We start from the raw sequence: 19543 nt of genomic DNA, 5'->3' as shown, positions 1-19543 counted from the left end.
TTTAACTTTAACTTTACTAGGTAATTCACTTTCAAAGTGCACTAGCCCCCATATTAATTATTTATCTTGTGATCATAATATAATGTCAATTTCACTTATTTGATTGTGGGTAGAACTATAAAAAAACCTAAAGTTAGTATCTTTTAAATACAAACTAAATGATCATTTTCATTAAAATACAATAATCAATAATTTTGCCCCATCTAAGTTGCTAATAAATCTTGAATTTTTTTTTCTTTTTAGAATTGTGTTGTACACTCATCTTAGTATTTTTTTTGTTGGTCTTTGTCATCTACAATATCATCACCATCGTCATTATCTTCATCTTCACTTACATCATTATCCTAATAATCTTTTCTACGAGAGACATCATCTTAATCATCATCTTCGTTTTCAAATAAATCCATATAATCCCTCTTAAATCTATAATTATATAATATAAAGCAAACAATCACATTTTTTTGTTGAATAAAAAAAGAGAAAGAAGGGGCATCTTTTAATATTTTATAACAAAATTTTAAAGCCACAAAAGTACTCTCAATAGTAGTTCTTAAAGATGAGTTTCTTTGGTTTAACACTTCTCTTGCATTTATAGGTGTATTATCTCCAAATTATTACAAATGATAACAAACCCCTTAACAGGGACCTAAAACCCCTAAAAGATTTGCGTATTCAACATCTATTAAATAATATTTACCTACAATAAAATATATATTCTACATGAATAAATTAAAATAATAATAGATAAAATAGATAATATAAAGAAAATATCATTTACCTTTAAGTACCCAGAGTTTATCTCGTCTTGTTAATGCAGACTTTAGTACATTTTGATTAGTTCTTGATCCGTCCTACCAACAAGTACTAAAGTGAATTGAATGTCAAATGTACATATTGTCATTACATTTTGTAAGAGAAAACCCTTTTTGTTCCAGTATTTTGCTTATTGTTTAAATGAGATATATGTTTTAATTTAAGTACATTTAGTAACACCTGTACAATCCTAATGACACATATTTGATAAAACAAATCTATATTTGATATTAGCCTGAAGTTTTTCATAAAATGACATTAGTTTTACATTAAAGTAAGGATAAAACATGCCACTGTTTAAAATTTTGAATGAGAACGTCTTGATATCGTACTCAGACTATAGTCTAACAATAGCATATAACTCCTTATTAAAATATTTACTAATGATCCAATTTAATCTATCAAATATCAATGAGGAAACACTCTACGATTGTTGTTGACCAACAATCAGACAAAAATATGCATGTTGTTCTTCCACAAAGATAGTTCTTGTATCAAATACGAGTCTTCTAATATTCAATTTCCCCATCAATATGATAAAGACATTTTGATTTATCCTATAAATATTTCAAATTTTAAAGGGCGATCTTTCTAATTTTTTTCAAATATAACGGATAATCCATACCATAAGAACGTTATACTCACCCATTATAATGATGTAAACAATAGCTTACAAGAGCAAGTATAACTAAGCAAAAAAAAATCTTAATACTATATTTTATTTATCTGAAAAATTTATCCATAAGTACCTGAAATGTTGCACATTGATTCATGAAAATAAAGACTCATATACAAATAAGAGAACTTGATAGAACTTTTGTTCAGCATTGAAAAAATATATAACCACACCAAGATCTACAATAGCACTACAACCATGACTTGGAAGAACATTACAAAACATCAAACACTACAAAATTTATACGAATTTACATGATTTATAGGATTTACCCTAGTTTTTAGATGGATCAAAATTTCATTCACTTTTTAGCATTAAATCAAATATTTTTTATGGCCAAAGTTTAAATTTCCTAATTAATTTTCAATTAGCGTAATCCTCCAAAACCTACTTAGATGTAAAATTGATGTCACTAAAGTGAGATATCTCTTAAATGGTCTACAATATTAACATATAAATGTCATTCAATAAAAGAACAACATAGCAATGCTTCAATAAATCCATATGGTCATAAAATAATTATAATTAACAAAACCTCAACCTTGTACTATGTTAAGGAAAAAAAAGGGTGTCATTATAAAATATGTTTGTAACCTTGTGAAATTATGCCAATATTTGGTTTTCTCCAAATAGAACAATGAAGAGTAAAGAGAAAAGAGGACAGGAGAGAGGAAGACAGAGAGGTGGTGAGTTAAGAAGTACAAATTCTAGTTTGTGTTTTACCACTTTTGTTACTACAAGTGGGCATTTTTGTAATTGATAAAGGTTCCTATGAAAACTCTTATTAAGAGTAAAGTAGAATATTATAAAATTAAAACCTCGTATATGAATGACATGTTAAAAACAAGTATCAAATGCATATATTCTAAAAATTATTATCTTAAAATTTTCAAATTTTATATTATGTAATAATATAATTACAATTAATTGTGATTTATAACAATTACACTACAATATAGTTGTGTATTACAATGTTTGAACACGATATAAAACTTGTATAAGAATAAATATATAAAATAAATGATAAATGTAAAAAACAATTGAAGATGATAGGCATTTTGAAAAAATAAACAATTATTATTTAAATATTTAGAATTTGAAAATCAAGGTTAAACCAATCAAAAGATTGATTAGAAAGATTAATATGTATAAGGTTAATTACTACCATTAAAACAATATTGATATTAAATGCACTGAAATTCAAATTCTTGATTAACAATTTATTCCCTCTTTCTTGACATATAAATAAAATCCTAAATGATGTAAAAATCAACTAATTTAATAAATTTAATCACTTCTCTCTCCATTAGGGGATCAACCATTCGAAGCCAAATCATTAAAAATTTGTTTGTACCTTTGATTCCACATTGTTTCAAGCTTACTCTTCTTTATTGTTACATGATATTAGACCGAAGATTTGCGTTTGAGAATTTTTTTATCTTACAAAATCATTTATTCTAGTTTGACATTTTTGTATAATTCTTTCATTTTTATTAGAAGGGATAATGTCTTCCAAAAATTCTACCTCTTGTTAAAGTAGAATACATGTTACAAAAGGTCATGAATTGAACTTTTTCTATATATTGGCTGCAATCGAGTACAATTGGAGGTTTCATCTTTTTACATATGCCTTTATTGTCCCTAACTTTTACTTTAAAATTCAAATAGAATAATTATTAGTTAAACATGTAGCTTTTTACACATGCATTTATTATTGTTGATTTGTACTTAAAAAATTCAAATATAATAATTATAAGTTCAATAAGTTTTACCTTCATTTCAAATAAAATACAAGAAAACAATGATTAATTGGACTTGTTTGGTGTTGGTCAACAAAGAGATAGGAGACGAGTTTTTAGGCCACATTGGCTCATGTAATGGCCACATTGGCCACATTGGCTCACGTAATGGCCACATTGGCTCATGTAGGGGCTTGCACAAAACAAGTTTTTAGGAATTGGGATTTGAAACTAGATCTATACACAGTACGAAGAATATGGTACCAAGTATGTAGAGCAAAACTATCCATCTATATGCTATGTGGGGTTATATATTATATGTGCAAATTTACGTGTACAATTTGATGCACAATAGTGTTGTTTTGGAACATGAAACATATCACATTCATAAAACCAACAATATTGCTCCAAAACAAGATTCTAACAAATCCTTTTTTTTCTTATACTTTTGGTTTCTTGTCTATTCGTTAGTTTTTTGTTTTATCCAAATTGGTCTTTATTAGATCAACAAGGTGATTTTGATTTTGTTTGATTTCTTACTCAAATTTTTACTCAATTTACTGATTTTGCCATTCATTCCAATTTCAATATGGTTAATTTTGATGCAACAATGAGGGTTTTTTTTAAAAAAATTATAATATAAGAATTATAGTTTGTATGACATATACAGTCACATATCCTATTGCGTTTATTTTTTTGTTAGTAATGACTTGTAGTTTTCTTTATGTTTGGTAAATAATTCTTATAAATATCTTTAGGGACTAGTTAATACCAAGTGGTAGATTTATCATCCAATTTTGAGAATAAAAGTCATCCTTTATTAGCATAGGGAGATTAATTTGAATAGATAGCAGCTATCACATCAATTAATATTTGTTTCCACGTTCAATATAAGGTTCCTTTAAAACCATTTAATAAATTTTTCTCTTCAGTATCAAGATAACTCATGCAACATTCCATTCTATGCCATTTTTTAATGTTTCCAAAATTTTAATAAATTTTCTTCCTTTCTTGTTTTCTCATCATGTGGAGAGGGAAAAAATGTGGTTGTCCCCTATTTTAAAAAATGGAGGTGTGCTCATGATCGTGCCCACCATATTTTTAAAATTATATTTGAACAAATAACTTTTTTTATAATTTTTGGTAAAATTAGAAAAAGGGTAGGAAAGATTAAGGGCATTTAATATCAAGAGAAGTCAGACTAAGTATGAAGTTGTAATAGGTGATTGTTAGTTTCATTCATCTAACTTAGTGTGGTGCAGTTTGGATTTTTAGAGGGCCCAATTCACTCAAGTCATAACCTAGAAAATTCATAAGATTACCAAAATACCCCTATTCGACTGTCAACTGGAAGCCCTTTTTTTATCACTCAACTATTAAAGCTTATAACCTTCATTTAGACTAACAAAAGGAGCTCATTCATGTTCCTATAAAATCAGAGATTATGAAATCGTCTCTCTACGAAGTAATCTCCCTCCTCTCATAGAGGTGGAAGATTGGAGGAAGAGACTAGTGACATGACTTTACATTTCTTTTGATCTTTTTTTTTTTTTGTTTTTTTTTTGTTTTTGAAAAGAAGTAGGAGAAGAAAATCGAAAGCTTTTTTTGTTTATATTCTATCCTATGTCAAAAATATATGAACTATAACACATAGCAATGAAATAATACTACATAAGTTCATAACATAGTATTGTGCTTCGCGATAACTTAATTTAGTTGATAAAGCTAACATGGTCAATGAAAGTATCAACATCTATTGCATCTTTGTACAATATAGTAACTAGTTACCAATATTGATTTGAAACTTTTAGTATATTATTGAAGTATGTTGAATTCCTTATGGTTCCCTCTTTCTTTATTTCTTGTAGAGTTGTAGTCACTACGAGAAAGAAAAGGCTGACAAAGAAGACTAACCTTGCTAATTCCTATTCTACTTGTGAAATAGACAAAAATGGTCACTACCTCGCAATTTTGGATGAGGTAGTGATCAGCATTGTCACTCCCCCTCTTCAGATATGATAACCTTTAATTTGACATTAATTATTTTACTATGAATAAGTTTGTTTGTATTGTATTGATTAATTTTATTTATTATTATTTTACTCAAGATATGAGAGTGATTGCGACTTCAAGTTGTGGGTCATCAACGATCCACAAGTTGTTCTCAAATATTGTCTTACCAGGCGAAATGGTTGAGGTAATAAAGTGAACTTCATTCATCCATTTCCATTGAATACCCCTATTTGGGACCAATAGGTCTGTCCTGGACTATATAGTCCATCATTGGGATGCAACTCACTTCAAGGTTGTCATGGGGCTGCACCTCAATAATATGACCACTTCTGATCTCAGAAAATACAAATCCGTCAATTCAGATGACTCTATGCGATTGCGACCCTTTTACAGTTTTTTTCCAAACAAAATACGGTAAATTTCCAGGAAGCCACTCCAAACTATACACTGCAAAGTATTCCTAAGAGATCATCTCGTAGCAAACCCAGTTCATTTTATATTTTATCCTTTCATAGGATCACATATAAAATTTAAATATACTCCCTTCAAAATTCAAAAACTGCAATCTCAAATGGCTTCACAGAAGCAGTATGCAATTAAAAATGCCATACTCTTAACTGAACAATTACAGGATCAAACGCAGACAAGCCAACATTTAGAAACAACTGCGTGCACTCTTTTCTTCTTTTTCCTTTTCTCTAACTTATCTTAAAGATAATATGCTACATATAATGTTCAAACAGAAAAAAAAAAAAAAAACAAAGGATAAAAGGAAATCTCTACTACATAAGACTATAGAAATGAAGACCTGTGATGCCTTTAAAAGAAAGCCTGACATGAATAACAGAAATGAAATCCTAAAACTGAATTTCAGATATCCTACAAAGTAACGGTAAAAAAACCTAACTTAATGAGTGAGATCCTTTTAACCCTTTTTCCCTTTTCCTTCCTGACTGTCATTCTGCTATACCCTCGTAAAACGGGCAGGTTAAAAATGCTGTAGTGTACATACAACCACTAATTATGCTAGTGGGAAAGACTGCTTCCACTTACAGGAGAAAATATACAGAAAGAATGAAGCAACAGAGGCCCAGATCCCCCTTTTAAGGGTGAGGGGGGTTGAACAAGAAGGTCTGGTAATGGGAAGGTTTGCTGTTATAGCTACTGTTCCCACCACCATTACCACCTCCATGGTTTTGAAATGACAGAGGTGGAAAATCCTCATCTTTCAACTGATAGTTCCTCTGGGCCGCTGATCTGGCAAAATAATCAAATCCCCCTGTTAAGATGATACATTAACAGCATCACAAGCGATCCCAACTGAAGAATAAACAAAAAAACAGTAAAGAAAAATAAGGCCAGCAAATTTTAAGAAAAAAAAATTATATATTTCCCCTAAAAACTGTACCTCTGGAGTTGCGGCGATGATGGCTGATCAGGTGATGAACGAGCCGGGGAACCTCCTTGGTATGTACCACGCCTTGGCTCAAACACAGCTCTGGCAGGACCTGCATCACCCAACTGTGACCCATCATTCACACCTGAGAACGGTACTGGCCCAAGTGAGCCAAACTCAAGCTGCTCTTGGGGAGGAACATAACCGCCAACATTATGATCATAAGAATACAGCATGACAACAGAAGGAACATTTGGACCACTGGGAGCAATCCCATTTGACCTCATTGTTGGCACCTGGTACATACCATATGCCATGTTTGCAGATCCATGTACAGAGTTAGCAGCGTTTAAAGGTCCACTCTGTGCTTGGTATGAGTTATAGAGAGATTGATCATGCCTGTAGGAATCCCACTGCCGCTCAGACCGAGAATCAGTTGTCAACCGGTCAGATCTTGAATTAGGTTTCTCAGCTTGGCCCCGACCATGACTTCGCCCAGAAGCACGTGATTTTGAATTGACGTTCCAGTTTCCTTCTCTCTCACCATGATCAGTCTTATCGTAGTTGTAGTGCCCTCTGTGATTTCTGGAGTTGGAAGACTGTCGTTCTCTGTAAGATGCCTTCTGAAAATGTGAATGCAGATTAGAAAACAGAGCAAATGAACAACCACAAAGGAGTACTTGATGTCAAAGAATGAAACAAAGAGAAACTGCATGATTTGGAGCATGGTCTTACAGGGTTTGGCAGATAGGTTCCAGTACCACTACGATATCTAGGTGCTTCATCTCCATAACGTTGACGAGCACTGGTAGGTGGTCGACTAGACCCAGGCTGAAGAGAAGCAACGGGAACAAGACGGGGCCCATAACTCATTGGCTGAGTGAAGAGGTTCATGTTGGCTGAAAGAGGTCTTCCAGGCCCATCCCATGGAAAATGGCCCTGTAAATAGACAGGTGGGACAACTACAGGCGAAGGATAAACCAGAGGCCCATGGTAACCTTGATTTTGACAGGATCGGCCATATTGAAGATTTTGCCAGTGGCTGGTAAAATCACTGTTAAGAATATCAGGCTTATGTTCAGAAAGCTCCACAGAAACAACTTTAATGGACTTGGAACTTGGGAACCCCTCAGACTGCACAAGGCTCTCTAATGAATCAAAGTTCTGATCAGAAAGGTGCAACTGTACACTGCCATCAAGTTCCTCATCCCTGTCAAAATGAGAATTTGATCCATCTGAGTTTCCGGTTTCAGTTGGAAAGTTATACACTTGAGGCATGATAAAGAAAGGAACCGGTGGACCAGTTGGATAAAACGCAAAGGGCAGTACACCAGAACCATCCATAGAGCGCTGTCGTGAACCAGAGCCAACAAGCATTGGAGAAGTAGGAATCATCGACTCTGAGCCACTTACTAGAGCCGGATCACAACCAGGTAATTGATGACCTCGAAGATGTGAGGGCACCACAGATGTGGGTCCTGTGCTCCTTTCTGACACTTCAGCATTCATGGTTGAAAGTGGAATCCAGTCCCTGGTATCATCATCTGCTTGAGAAGACATATTATCAGATGATGGAGTCTCATACTGACACCCACTTTTTACTTTCCCATAAGCTGATGGAATTGACGGTGCATTCACTTTTCTCCCCCTTTTATCCCTAGTTGATTTTGAACTTTTAATGGATGAGCCATCCCAAGAACTCTCTGAAGAGGGTTGACTCCTTGATGAACTAGCCTGACTAAGGGGTAAAGATCTGACATTAGCACTTCGATCGGTGGCATAACCATCATTTCCTCTGTTGTTCTGATGTTGAAAAAGATCAATGTGATCCTCTTTGGGTAACCCCCCTCTATTCTCTTTAACAAACTTGTTCTGACTTCTCATAAAAGAACTGTTAGAAGCAGCACCTCTTGCAGATGCAAAATTGGCTTCCATTGATGTTGACTGTTGCTTGTCATCAGATTGCAACATCTGGAAATTCCTACTGTCAGGATCCAACCCTCGGAGGGAACTGGCATCCTGTTCATGCCAATAAGCATCACCATCCTCCTGGTTTGCTTCTGTCAATCCTAAGTTTTCATTTTCAGATTCTGCAACTTCTTCAGGATTTGATGTTAAACCAACTGTTGGGAAATAATGAGATACTGGAGATGAGACAAGGCCATGAGGAAACTGCATATTTGATCCCCAAGAAGGCTCAATTAGGGGAACATTTGCAGGAACCATCCCTGCCACATTTCTTGGTGCATAACCCATTGAAGCTAGAATAGAAGGTGATAATGGAAGAGGAAGGTGAGTAGAAGTCAAATTCAAAGGAGATATCTGCGCACCAAAATTATGTAGCCGAGAAGATGCAATCATATTGACTATATCTTGCTCTTCTTGGTGCATCTCAATTGTTTCTGAAACAGATGCAAGCTCTTCTGCTCCAAAAGGAGATATGCCGGAATCCTCGTGATAGCTATTCAAAGCATTGGAGAGATCACCTGCAGTTTCCAGGCTTTGATGTGATGGGCTGTGCCGAACAGAGGAAGGATCATCACTAGAAGATCTAGCACCATGACTAGTTGTTCCAGCTTCTGAATGGACAATGCTGTTCTTTCTGCTATTCACATAAACAAATTGGTTTTTCCCTGCTTCTTGGGCACGGTTACGTCTCCCTCGGGCTGATACCTCCCCAGAAGTATCAGTAAGTTCAGGACTTGATCTTGTTCTTGCAAAGTGATATCTGCCCTGCCCTTCATGCTCCCTAGTTGAGTAATCTGGTTGATACGATTTCTGTCCTTTCTCAGGCTGTGTGGCCTCACTAGAGCTAATATTTCTCATGGCCTGATCAATGATTCTTGTGCTACTTTGGTTGCTATAAATTTTATGGCTCTGGGTACGATTAACCACAGAAGATGTATTACTGGTCCTAGACATATTTTCAACTGGGTGATTCATGTTATTGTAAGATTGAGCTGAGATTGTACCATGAAAAGGAAAAGATCCCTCCATCAGAGACTCATGAACACTATTATCAGTCTTCTTCTTTATGCCAATATGATTTCTGAAATTCTCATCTACATCAACAAGATCAGGTTTCAAAGGTCGTGAAGGCAAAAGATCACGATGAGGAGCATCAGGACGAAGGCCACTGCCATGTCTGTCCCATGTGTTCATGAAAAACTGATTTACTTCTGCAATCATGTTCTCTTTTGGACACTCCAGTAGCCTGGCTAACCTTTTAGCTCCAAATGCAAAGGCACTACGTATCCTAAAGAAATTACCTTTACTGACACTGCGTCCAAGATTGTTATTTGTACGCAAAGGATCAATCACATTGAAATGTTTAGAAATAAAAGGTTGATTCTGACTTTCTTGGCTACCAGGGAAAACGGCATATACTGAGCTACAAGCATCTAGGAAGAGTTTGCTAAGCAATACTTCTCCATTATCCCTTCGCGGAGGTTCAGCTGCATGACATTGAGCCAAAACAAAAAAAAAAGGAGTTAATATTAGTATAATTTTGATGGATGCAGCAATATTATTGAATATTAAAAAAACTAATTAGTTTGTATTTACCTGTCATATTGGGCAATGAACTAATAGGAACTGGGCCCCAAAGACTAACACAAAAATTTTCCCAATCGAAGTTACTAAAGAACTCCAGAAAACGATAAAGGACCTGCTCATATGACAGAAGTAAAAGTGGTGAAAATCAACTAAAGCACCAACAAAAATAATAAATATTATAAAATCGCAGCTACCTCCAATGGTCCAGCAAAGGAATTGTTGAATACACGAAATATGTATAAAACCAAGGTTTCCAATGCATAAGTGGAAATAAGTCCATGATGAGCTCCCAATATACGACTTTCATAATAACACCATGCCTTAATCAATATGATGCTACGCTTGAACAAGTGGTTCTGATTTATCAAATGGTCGACCTACACATGGGCATGAGGTAGAACTAAAGAGTCAACTCCAAGCAAAAACTGAATAGCTTCATGCAAAAAACACCTATTCAGGTTTTCAGCCAACTATTAGATTACCTCCTCAAGGAAACAAAGAGTGCATAACCCACCAAGTTGGTTAAAAGATATGTCTACAACAATGTTCTCCACAAGGCATTTTATTATCTTGACCTGTAAAAGATAAGTACGAACGGTGGAAGTGAGACAATCAAAAGTACTAAGTGAGAACATTAAAAGCACAGAGATGGATTACTAGTTCCAAAGCTCCTTAATCACACAGTAAGATTGTACTTTGCGTGCAAATATAAGCTTACGAAGATGAGAAGTTACTAATAGCATATTCATAATAAAAGAAGCATACGTGGACAATAAAAAGCAGATAAGAAGATAAGAAGCAGACATGAATTCCGAAAACTTCACGAATACACTAGGGTATATACCAATCTCATAACCCATAATATCCATATGCTTAATAGAACAAAAACTTCAACTAGTGTATGAACTCATTCAGTTAGGACATTAACAACATACAGAATTACAGGTCAGAAGATATAAACCAAAACAACACAACCCTTCTTCTTAGATAAAAACATGTTGTCTACCCGGTACAAAAGATTTATACACTTTATTTGAATACCGGAAATTTATTAGAAAGTAAACAATACCAGAAGGTACTTCAACTGAGAGAACCAAAAGGGAACAGAGTACAAAAAAAGTTCACAGTAGAGCAGGTCCACTCAAAAACAGATCCTGTTGCTGGGCTTCATTCAAGCACAAGTATCAAATATAAGATTGGCCAATGGTACTTCAACTGAGAGAACCAAAAGGGAACAGAGTACAAAAAAAGTTCACAATAGAGCAGGATCACTCAAAAACAGATCCTGTTGATGGGCTTCATTCGAGCACAAGTATCAAATATAAGATTGGCCAAGGCAGCCAACTCAAGCTCATGTACATGAAGGATCTGGCTTCCACGGTCCCTAGAGTGATTAACTTCAATAAGACTACCTATGCATCTGGATTTTCAACACCATCAAAACAATAAAATATTAGCAGGTCAATATGATGACAATACACTCCTCAAACACATTATTACCCCATTAGGCAAGAAATCCAATCTGGTAGTGACCAAACAGTATGCAAGGAAGTCACCATAGAGATATAGTTTGACACTTTTTTTTTTTTTTGAAATGATCTCTCATTCTTAAAACTAGAACTTTAAATAAGATTTTAAAAGGAAACGCATGTGTCCATGTCTATCAACAATACAGGAGGAACTGCAGGGTACTGAACAATGTGTCTACAGACACACCTTTAAATTACACGCATAAGATAATGCAAGACTTGGATATAGTTTGAGAAGCCTTCCTAAGATGATAACAGATGTTACTAGCCTCATCAACTTAGAAAATTTGCTACAAGATTTATTGTCAACAATCCTTTGAGCATATCAATTGGATTGGTGCCAACTCAATCACAAATTTGCAATTTAATCTAAATTTTGAACAGTCATAACAATCAGACCATTCGGTATCCAATCTGTTAGCAGAATCAGATCTGAGGGATACTGAACAGGGCCAAATACCATCATACCCTTCTAGCCATAAACTTCTCTCCTAAATCAAGAAAAATCGAAGATCCCAAACTCTGTATTTTATCCTTTTCACCTTTTTCATCAACAAAATCATTAGAATATCTACTATTATACAGTAAGCAAATGTATATGTGGAGCTATACAAAAATTGCACATAAAATAGTAGCAGTTACATTTTTGTTTGGAAGGAATTTCTGTGCACCAATTTTTATTTGAGCCATCAAATTGAAATGAATGATATAGTATTTATTTCCTTCTAACTCTATAATTATTGTTTTTCCATGAATTCAAAATTAATGTTCATTTTAGATATTTTCTCATATTTTTCTTTTTTCAATAACATAGCAAAGTTTTATGTTTTTTTTGATAAAACATAGCAAAGTAAATGGCATTCTTGTAAATAATATACTTTTCTAACAAAACAAAAAGTTGGATGCAGCCAAGTCCAGCCTCCTTTCCCTCATTTTAGTTTTGCATATTGGTCAATGCAAACACCCAAGATATCCCTAACACCAATAAGACAATCCTAGACCTCACATTAGACAACTTGAAGATCAAATTCACTCAGTCCAACATTGCAGAAGTTTGTATCGTATTATTATCCTTTTCATGAAACAAAAATGTTTAGAGAATTTGACCACAGGATAACTTTCCAGCCAAAAAATACATATAATAACAGATCAGCACCAAATATATAATATAGAGAAATCAGCAAGGTCAGTGGCATAAAAAAGGAAATATTGAGATGTAATACCTCTGCCTGAATGTACTGAACTTCTTTTACACGGAACTCAGCATTCTCACTTTTCTCTTCTTTTTCAAGCATATCGCGAACCTCGTGTGCCCAGGAATCCTTCAGATTTTGATTTTTACTGAATGCAGTCAAATCGATGTCTCCATCAGGTAAGTAGGTCTTCAGGGGTACAGAGCCAAAGGTGAACACCTGTAACAATTACAAAACATACACAAGAAAAAGAAACAGTACATATAAGTAAAGTACACAAATAGACCACATTGGAAATAAAATAGCTAGTAAACCATATAAAGAAACAACAGGTAAACTATTTCCGCTTTCTTTTACAGAGTTATTTAACAGAATTTACATAGCTTCTATCAAAGCATTGCCTATATATATAAAGAGAGATATACTGTCAAAACAACTACTATTTTTTAGGAATAAAGCATGTCACAATAATAAAAAATTTATTTAAATAAGAAAAGTACATTCATTAGCTTTAGGAGAAATGAGAAATGCAATTTTTATATGAAAAAATTGTGAATTTGTAGATTCCACCCAAATTAAAAGTATGTGAACAATTTGCAACTAGAATTCTCGAACATTCAACTTTGCCACATATTAGAAGCAACAGCAGTGTTAATCCCCCACTTAGGAATATATTAAGCCATTGATCCACAAGGTTTACATTGAAAACAAGGAATACACAAAGAACATATTCCCCACGATACAGTCCCATTAAAATGTTCTGCAGTCTGTGACACACAATTTTTTTTCTTTCTGCTTAAAAAGGGATTCTAGCAACACTATGAAGGGTCATATCTGCAGTAAATTTCCTGGCAGCCTCAATGGTGAAATTTAGGTTCACAACACCACAAGAAAATATAATGAAAGTGTTAAGGAATAGTCTCATATGGATTAATGAGATCAAAGATCTTGAGTTTATTAGTTAGGAAACCTCAACATATTTATTTTCACTAATCTATGTGGGATTATTCCTTAACAGAAAGGAACCACAGCATAATATTATAATTTAAATGTTTGAACGTCTAACATGAAAATAGAAAACACAACCAAATGGCATTTACATGAAATTATTCAAACTAACCAGCTAAAGAAAGGAAAATACAGCCACATATCCATTCGTAGATTAGATCGTCAAGAGTTTTAGGCAAATTGATGGCTAGCTCGCTGATTAGACCCCTTGTTCTTGGATAATCAGGCATGAAAATCAAGATAGAGCCACCAATTGCAGAGGCGTGATTAGCAACTTGAAATCTAGATAGATACATCCTAACCATGACCTTGTACACGAGAAGTTTGTACCAGTACTGCACCTGAATCTGGAGCAAGTGGCACGGGTACAGCTGGATTTGCATCAGTGGTGTAATGACTTTAAAGTGAGTGGAACATTGTTACTGGTTCCAATGCCAAAGTATTGTAAATAGTGAATATTGTTTACAACAAGGAGTTTTTTAGGAAAGTATAAGCCATTGTGCTGAAGAAGTCAAAAAGCTATCAAAACCTCGTCCCAAGTATGACGGTGTTGGTTACATGAATCATTTTCCTCCATTATGAACTGCTATTTGCTACTTCATTGTTTCGCCAAACTTTTTTAAAAGTACTGAAATTTCTTTTTTTTTTAAATGAAGTACTGAAATTTCTGACCATGGCATTACCGGTTCTTCCTCTACTTCTGGTCAAATATTGAAGCAAACTATCAGAGCAGTGCAGTATTAGACCAATGTCTAAGATTTCTTCCTCTATTTCTTGACAAAGACCATTCTCATGTTCTGTGAGGAGATTCAGATTTTTTAAGACACTTCACGGTATCTTGGACTAACATTCCCTCAAGCAGGAAATCATATCACTAACTTTCTAGCTCCAGAAACTGAGAGACCTTTCCCCCAAGTTGACATAGCCTTCATAGTGGCTGTATTCTATTTTTTGCTAGCCCAAGGGATTTGTATCCCCATATTGTTGTTCCTTCCCTCACTTAATAAACCTCATCTTCTCAATGTTATCCAATAAAAAAGGCTGACCTCCACGCAAAGGAAAAGGATGGGGAGGAGGGGTGCACATAATATCAATAACATGCCACTGGACACTTTTCTTATCCAAAATTTTTACCAACTATCAACCCTTTTTAATCACTTGGTAGACACCCAAGCCAAGGCGGGCATTTCTCTCCAATAATTTGTTGTAGAGACAGGCCCCCGGACCTAGGTTTGTAATTTTCTCTCTCCTCTTTTATCGATATACGCACCCTTTCAAAAAAAAAAAAACACTATCAACCCTTTTTAGAAAAAAAAAGGTGAATTTAATAATTGCACTTGGTCAAGAAGAACAAAAGGCAAAAATCATCAAGGAAAGAGACAAACACAAAAATTATGTAATAGAGGAAAAACAAAACAACTGCTCAACCTTTGAGTACAATAAATTATAATGAAGGAGATAATCACTGTCATCTATAAGATCACCCACACCTTACTGATATTAAAAGGCAAACCACAATGAATGACCAGAGCTTAGGCAATATTTATCTGGTTCATTCTTTTAGCAGAGCATCAGTCCACTGAGAAAGACAGATTTGTGGGGAAAAGGAAGGGGTCGGAGTTTCATTTATTCATTGTTATTCTTTTGTTTACTATATGCAAAAGCTAGTAAAATTCTAATTTACCATCACTATATACGACCAAAAGCACCAAATGAGATTATAAATACAGAAAGCAGGGTCTGTTAAGACATATCTAATCAACATCTAGTAGATTGTAAAATATCCAGTTGCATCTCATTGCACTTGTTTTTTTGGAAGATAAATAGTAGATGTTTGTATCAAAATATGAATCCACACAAACAGAACGGTACAGTAAGGGATGTATTTTAGGTGCAAGAAACCCAGATGGAAGGAACATAAGTTTCATCTATTGAAAACATTCAACAAATATATTCCACGTAATATTCATAGAACCACTAAGCTTAATGCTTCCTTAATCCCTTCATATTATAGTTTGCTAATTATTCAAAAAATTATCGCTTCAACAAGAAACTAAAAATTACATAATAGAGAAATAGAAAATATTTTTTGTAAAGTACCAAGCTAACTACAATTTGCAAGATGAAAGTTTGCAAAAAGAAAAAGAATGATTTCACATGATTTTTGAAAAACGACCACAATTCCCACAAAGAAAAGTAGCACTTAGACAAGCACAAAAATACGAGCGATGAAGATATCATAAGTGAAATCATCATTTATAAAATATAAAAGCATGTCCAATTGGTAAAATCTCTCACTCCGACTGACTGACAACATTACTAACAAATGTTTTACTCGTAGCAACATGGAACATGATAACTGACACCTTGTCTGGATGAAAAATAAAATAATAGGTACAGAAGAATAAAAAAACTCTATGCAAATAATGATTGAAAGGAGAGTCATGATCCACCTGTTTGTCTAAGTTTCTAGTCACACGTTAATGATGTTGAGTGTCATCTAAGTGAAGTTGACCAAAGCTCAAACATGGTACAAGCTTTTAATGCAAATAAAAGCAAGAGAACCAATAGCAAATGGCTAACCTGACATGTAAAGCACTTCATGATGAGACGCTGCACATAATCAGCCACAGCATTTCTTCGCTCTTCAGAAGGTTGGTTGGGCTGTATGCAAGCAATGAGTTCTGTAGTTCTCTCTTCGGCTTTTGACCATCTCTGAGCATCAAGCACTCTAGTCACGCCGGCTGCTTCATTAGGCAGGAGGCCATTGGGCAGGAGGCCATTGGGCAGTAGGCCACTTGGCAGTGCCCAGCCTTCATGATCGCCCATGCAAGACTAACGGGTAAACGAACCCGTGCTGTGTCACAAAGCCCCTCTCTCTTTTGAGAGAGCCCTTTCCAGAAAGTGGACACTCTTTATATAACACGATCGCAATCTTAAGAAAGCAACACTACATGCAAGTCCTCTCAAATAGACATTGTAAATAGCGAGTTGCACAGAGTTGTTCGGATATCACCAAGGTGTAAATGACGAACCCTATCCAACAACAGATTTAAAATTCAGTAATCGCACCTGCAAACTGTTTAATACTACTAAAAATAAAGCAAATGAATGTCATCTCAAACAACAGCACGATCAGAAAATTCGAAACTAAATGAAGAAAAAGCCACGCAACAAAGTCTCAATACAAGCTTCAAATATTCACATTTCACCTTCAACTAAAGAAAGGACGGAAAGTCTTTTAACTGGAATTTGAAAGAGAAATCCATTTAGTTGAAACCAGAAAGCTACAACCCTAACTCCGATGCAACAACCCTCATTACTCCGTGTTCAAAAAAAATAAGCTAAAGAAAACAAGATAATCTACTTAGCGGAGCCAAAAACACCAAAACGCGTTAAAAAAATAATAATCCGCACCATCGCCTACAATCAACAAAAAACCCTAACAAAGATGCCCGAAATTTCCAACAAACAGAACAGGTCCAACTCTCAGGATTAGTCAAATGCTCATTCGGCCGCATCCCGTAATACGTCACAGAGGTACAAAACGCGTGAACCCCCTCCCGATCAAAATCACAAGCAAAAATAAGGCAATAAAAAGCACCATTAAAAAGATTAAAAAAGCATTAAAAAAACAAAACTGTTCTCGACCGACCTTCAACAAACGCGACAACAGGAATCAGATCGCTCGAGATTAGCGTTAGTTTCAGTAGCTTTGTGTGGAAGTCTTAGATGACGAAACGAGAGAACCAGAAGCCGCAGCCAGAAGGAAGCGAAAACAAAGAAAATGAAAATGAAAAAAAAAAAAAAAAGGCAAGGGCAAACAATCCGAGAAAGAGAGGGAGGATTAAAGAAAGCAAACGGGGTTTACTCTATTACGGTATTCCGTTAAGTTTTAATGGAAGTTGGATCCCTTATCTTGGGCTCGTCTTACGTCTCGCCAATGATGGACGGGAAATGCTCTCAATGCTCATTCCTCGGTGCTCATTGCTCACGGACGAGAGTGCGCGCAGGGTTGCATACCTGCGCCCATCCTCGGCCATGACGAGGATCCGGCTAACGTGCCCTGTAGACCTCCTATCCATCTCCGCCGTTAATGCTGAATCTAACTCTCCTTATCAGTAAATTTCCTAGAGAATGTCGTCTTAATGGTTGCAATTACTTCTGTCTTTGAGGATTCAGTTTTGGCGCGATCTCGACCGTCGAATGTTGTTCATATCAAAGCAATCGATATTATTACAAGGGTATTATTACAAGGAAATTACTGCATGGTTTGATTTGGAAGGAATCATAGATTAATAGTATATCTCAAAACTTTACCTAATTTAGAATATGAAAGAGAATCTAATATTTCATCACTAAATGAACTAAGTATGAGTTACATACACTTAGCATTGGCATTAACTTTTGCAATGTCAAAGTCAATCCAATCACATATATGTTTTGGAATATTCTTTCCTATACTGTCTTTAAATGGGATGAAGGGTCCATTAGTGATTCCTTCGCATAATTTTGTTCATATCAAACCAATCAATATTATTACGTGGGTATTATTACAAGGTAATTACTGCATGGTTTGATTCGGAAGGAATCATAGATTAATAGTTAGGCGAATATTGCTCTTATTAAGGGACACATTTGAGTGCAATTAATTACTATGTGGAGCACTTGGAGTGAAAAGAGTTACATTTCATGCTCCAAGAAAAATTAGATACTAGTATATCCCATAACTTTATCTAACTTAGAAGATGAAAGAAAATCTAATATTTCATCACTCAAGGAACTAAGTATGAGTTGCATATCAAACCAATCGATATTATTACGAGGGTATTATTACAAGGTAATTACTGCATGGTTTCATTGGGAAGGAATCATAGATTAATAGTTAAGGCGAAGATTGCTCTTATTAAGGGACACAATTGAGTGCAATTAATCACGTTCATGCTGCCACAGGCCCACTAACACTTGAAAAAATTCCATATTTGTAATATGAACCATTATGCATAGGTGATGTTCTGACCTTTGTCACATATTTTCATTTATCAACTCAAGAATGTTTGAAAAATAAAGTTCAAGTCTTTCACACTTTGAGATGAGTCTTTATTTTCTTTTCTAAGCTCTTATAACTTAGAGGAACAATCAACTTTAAAGGATTCTAGTTTATCCCGTAAGCCTTATCTAATTTGAAAGTTGCCTTCTTAACTTTTATTATTTAATTTCTAAGTGAAGACAGATTTCTCTAGTCATCTTGTAAGTTCTTCTTTGTCCTGCTCCTCATAACTATCACAATCTGAAATCTCCTATCTAACTCAGACGATGTTTCCAACTAATCATAAGTACAAAATGAGAAAATTATAAAATTCACCACACTCTCGGGTGAGTTCTTCCATTAATTTATAGATGTTTGTGTATCAATTACAGAGATTACAATTGATTACATTAATTGTAATTTATACAGAAAAGGTATAAAGGAGCTTGATTAGCTCCTGTAATGGAGGATCGTAATCCTCTGTAAGGAATGCCCTAAACAGGGCAATGTTCTTCAATCAACGTCTATTGTGGCATTATCTTCAATAGCCTCCCGCAAACTAAGCGTCGAATTAGGACAAACGTGTTGCTTA

General features: G+C 34.8%; 1 protein-coding gene across 4 annotated transcripts; it reads right to left on the bottom strand.

Moving 5' to 3' along the window:
* Positions 1 to 5938: 5938 nt before the first annotated feature.
* Positions 5939 to 17674, bottom strand: LOC137936733 (uncharacterized). 4 transcript variants are annotated; one of them, XM_068781592.1, is made up of 10 exons: positions 17578 to 17674; positions 16506 to 16958; positions 12945 to 13133; positions 10675 to 10767; positions 10387 to 10569; positions 10202 to 10304; positions 7373 to 10092; positions 6945 to 7260; positions 6650 to 6749; positions 5939 to 6498 (listed from the first exon to the last, which is right to left on the bottom strand). In XM_068781592.1, the coding sequence occupies exons 2-10, from the start codon at positions 16749 to 16751 to the stop codon at positions 6345 to 6347; spliced, it is 4104 nt and encodes a 1367-aa protein (XP_068637693.1). In that variant the 5' UTR covers positions 16752 to 16958; positions 17578 to 17674; the 3' UTR covers positions 5939 to 6344. The 4 variants fall into 4 exon arrangements, with proteins under 4 accessions (XP_068637693.1, XP_068637690.1, XP_068637691.1 ...); XM_068781589.1 differs by having other exon boundaries at positions 6650 to 7260; XM_068781590.1 differs by having other exon boundaries at positions 6416 to 6561; positions 6650 to 7260.
* Between the last annotated feature and the right edge of the window lie 1869 nt (positions 17675 to 19543).

This window comes from Aristolochia californica, unplaced genomic scaffold (assembly GCF_029961685.1).
Source record: "Aristolochia californica isolate CCGP_79_NKW_82.1479 unplaced genomic scaffold, dmAriCali1.0.hap1 SCAF_7, whole genome shotgun sequence".
Classification (NCBI taxonomy): Eukaryota; Viridiplantae; Streptophyta; class Magnoliopsida; order Piperales; family Aristolochiaceae; genus Aristolochia; species Aristolochia californica.
The sequence above is the reverse complement of the archived record's forward strand: the minus strand, read 5'-3'. Positions and strand labels throughout refer to the sequence as shown.

Bases quoted from the DNA above. Each gene is read 5' to 3' on its own strand.
- LOC137936733 (XM_068781589.1), bottom strand. From the start codon at position 16,751: ATGGGCGATCATGAAGGCTGGGCACTGCCAAGTGGCCTACTGCCCAAT. The intron at 10,305-10,386 runs GTAGCTGCGATT...TCATATGAGCAG, and splicing joins CCTTTGCTGGACCATTGGAG to GTCCTTTATCGTTTTCTGGA. The intron at 10,093-10,201 runs GTAAATACAAAC...AATGTCATGCAG, and splicing joins TTCATTGCCCAATATGACAG to CTGAACCTCCGCGAAGGGAT.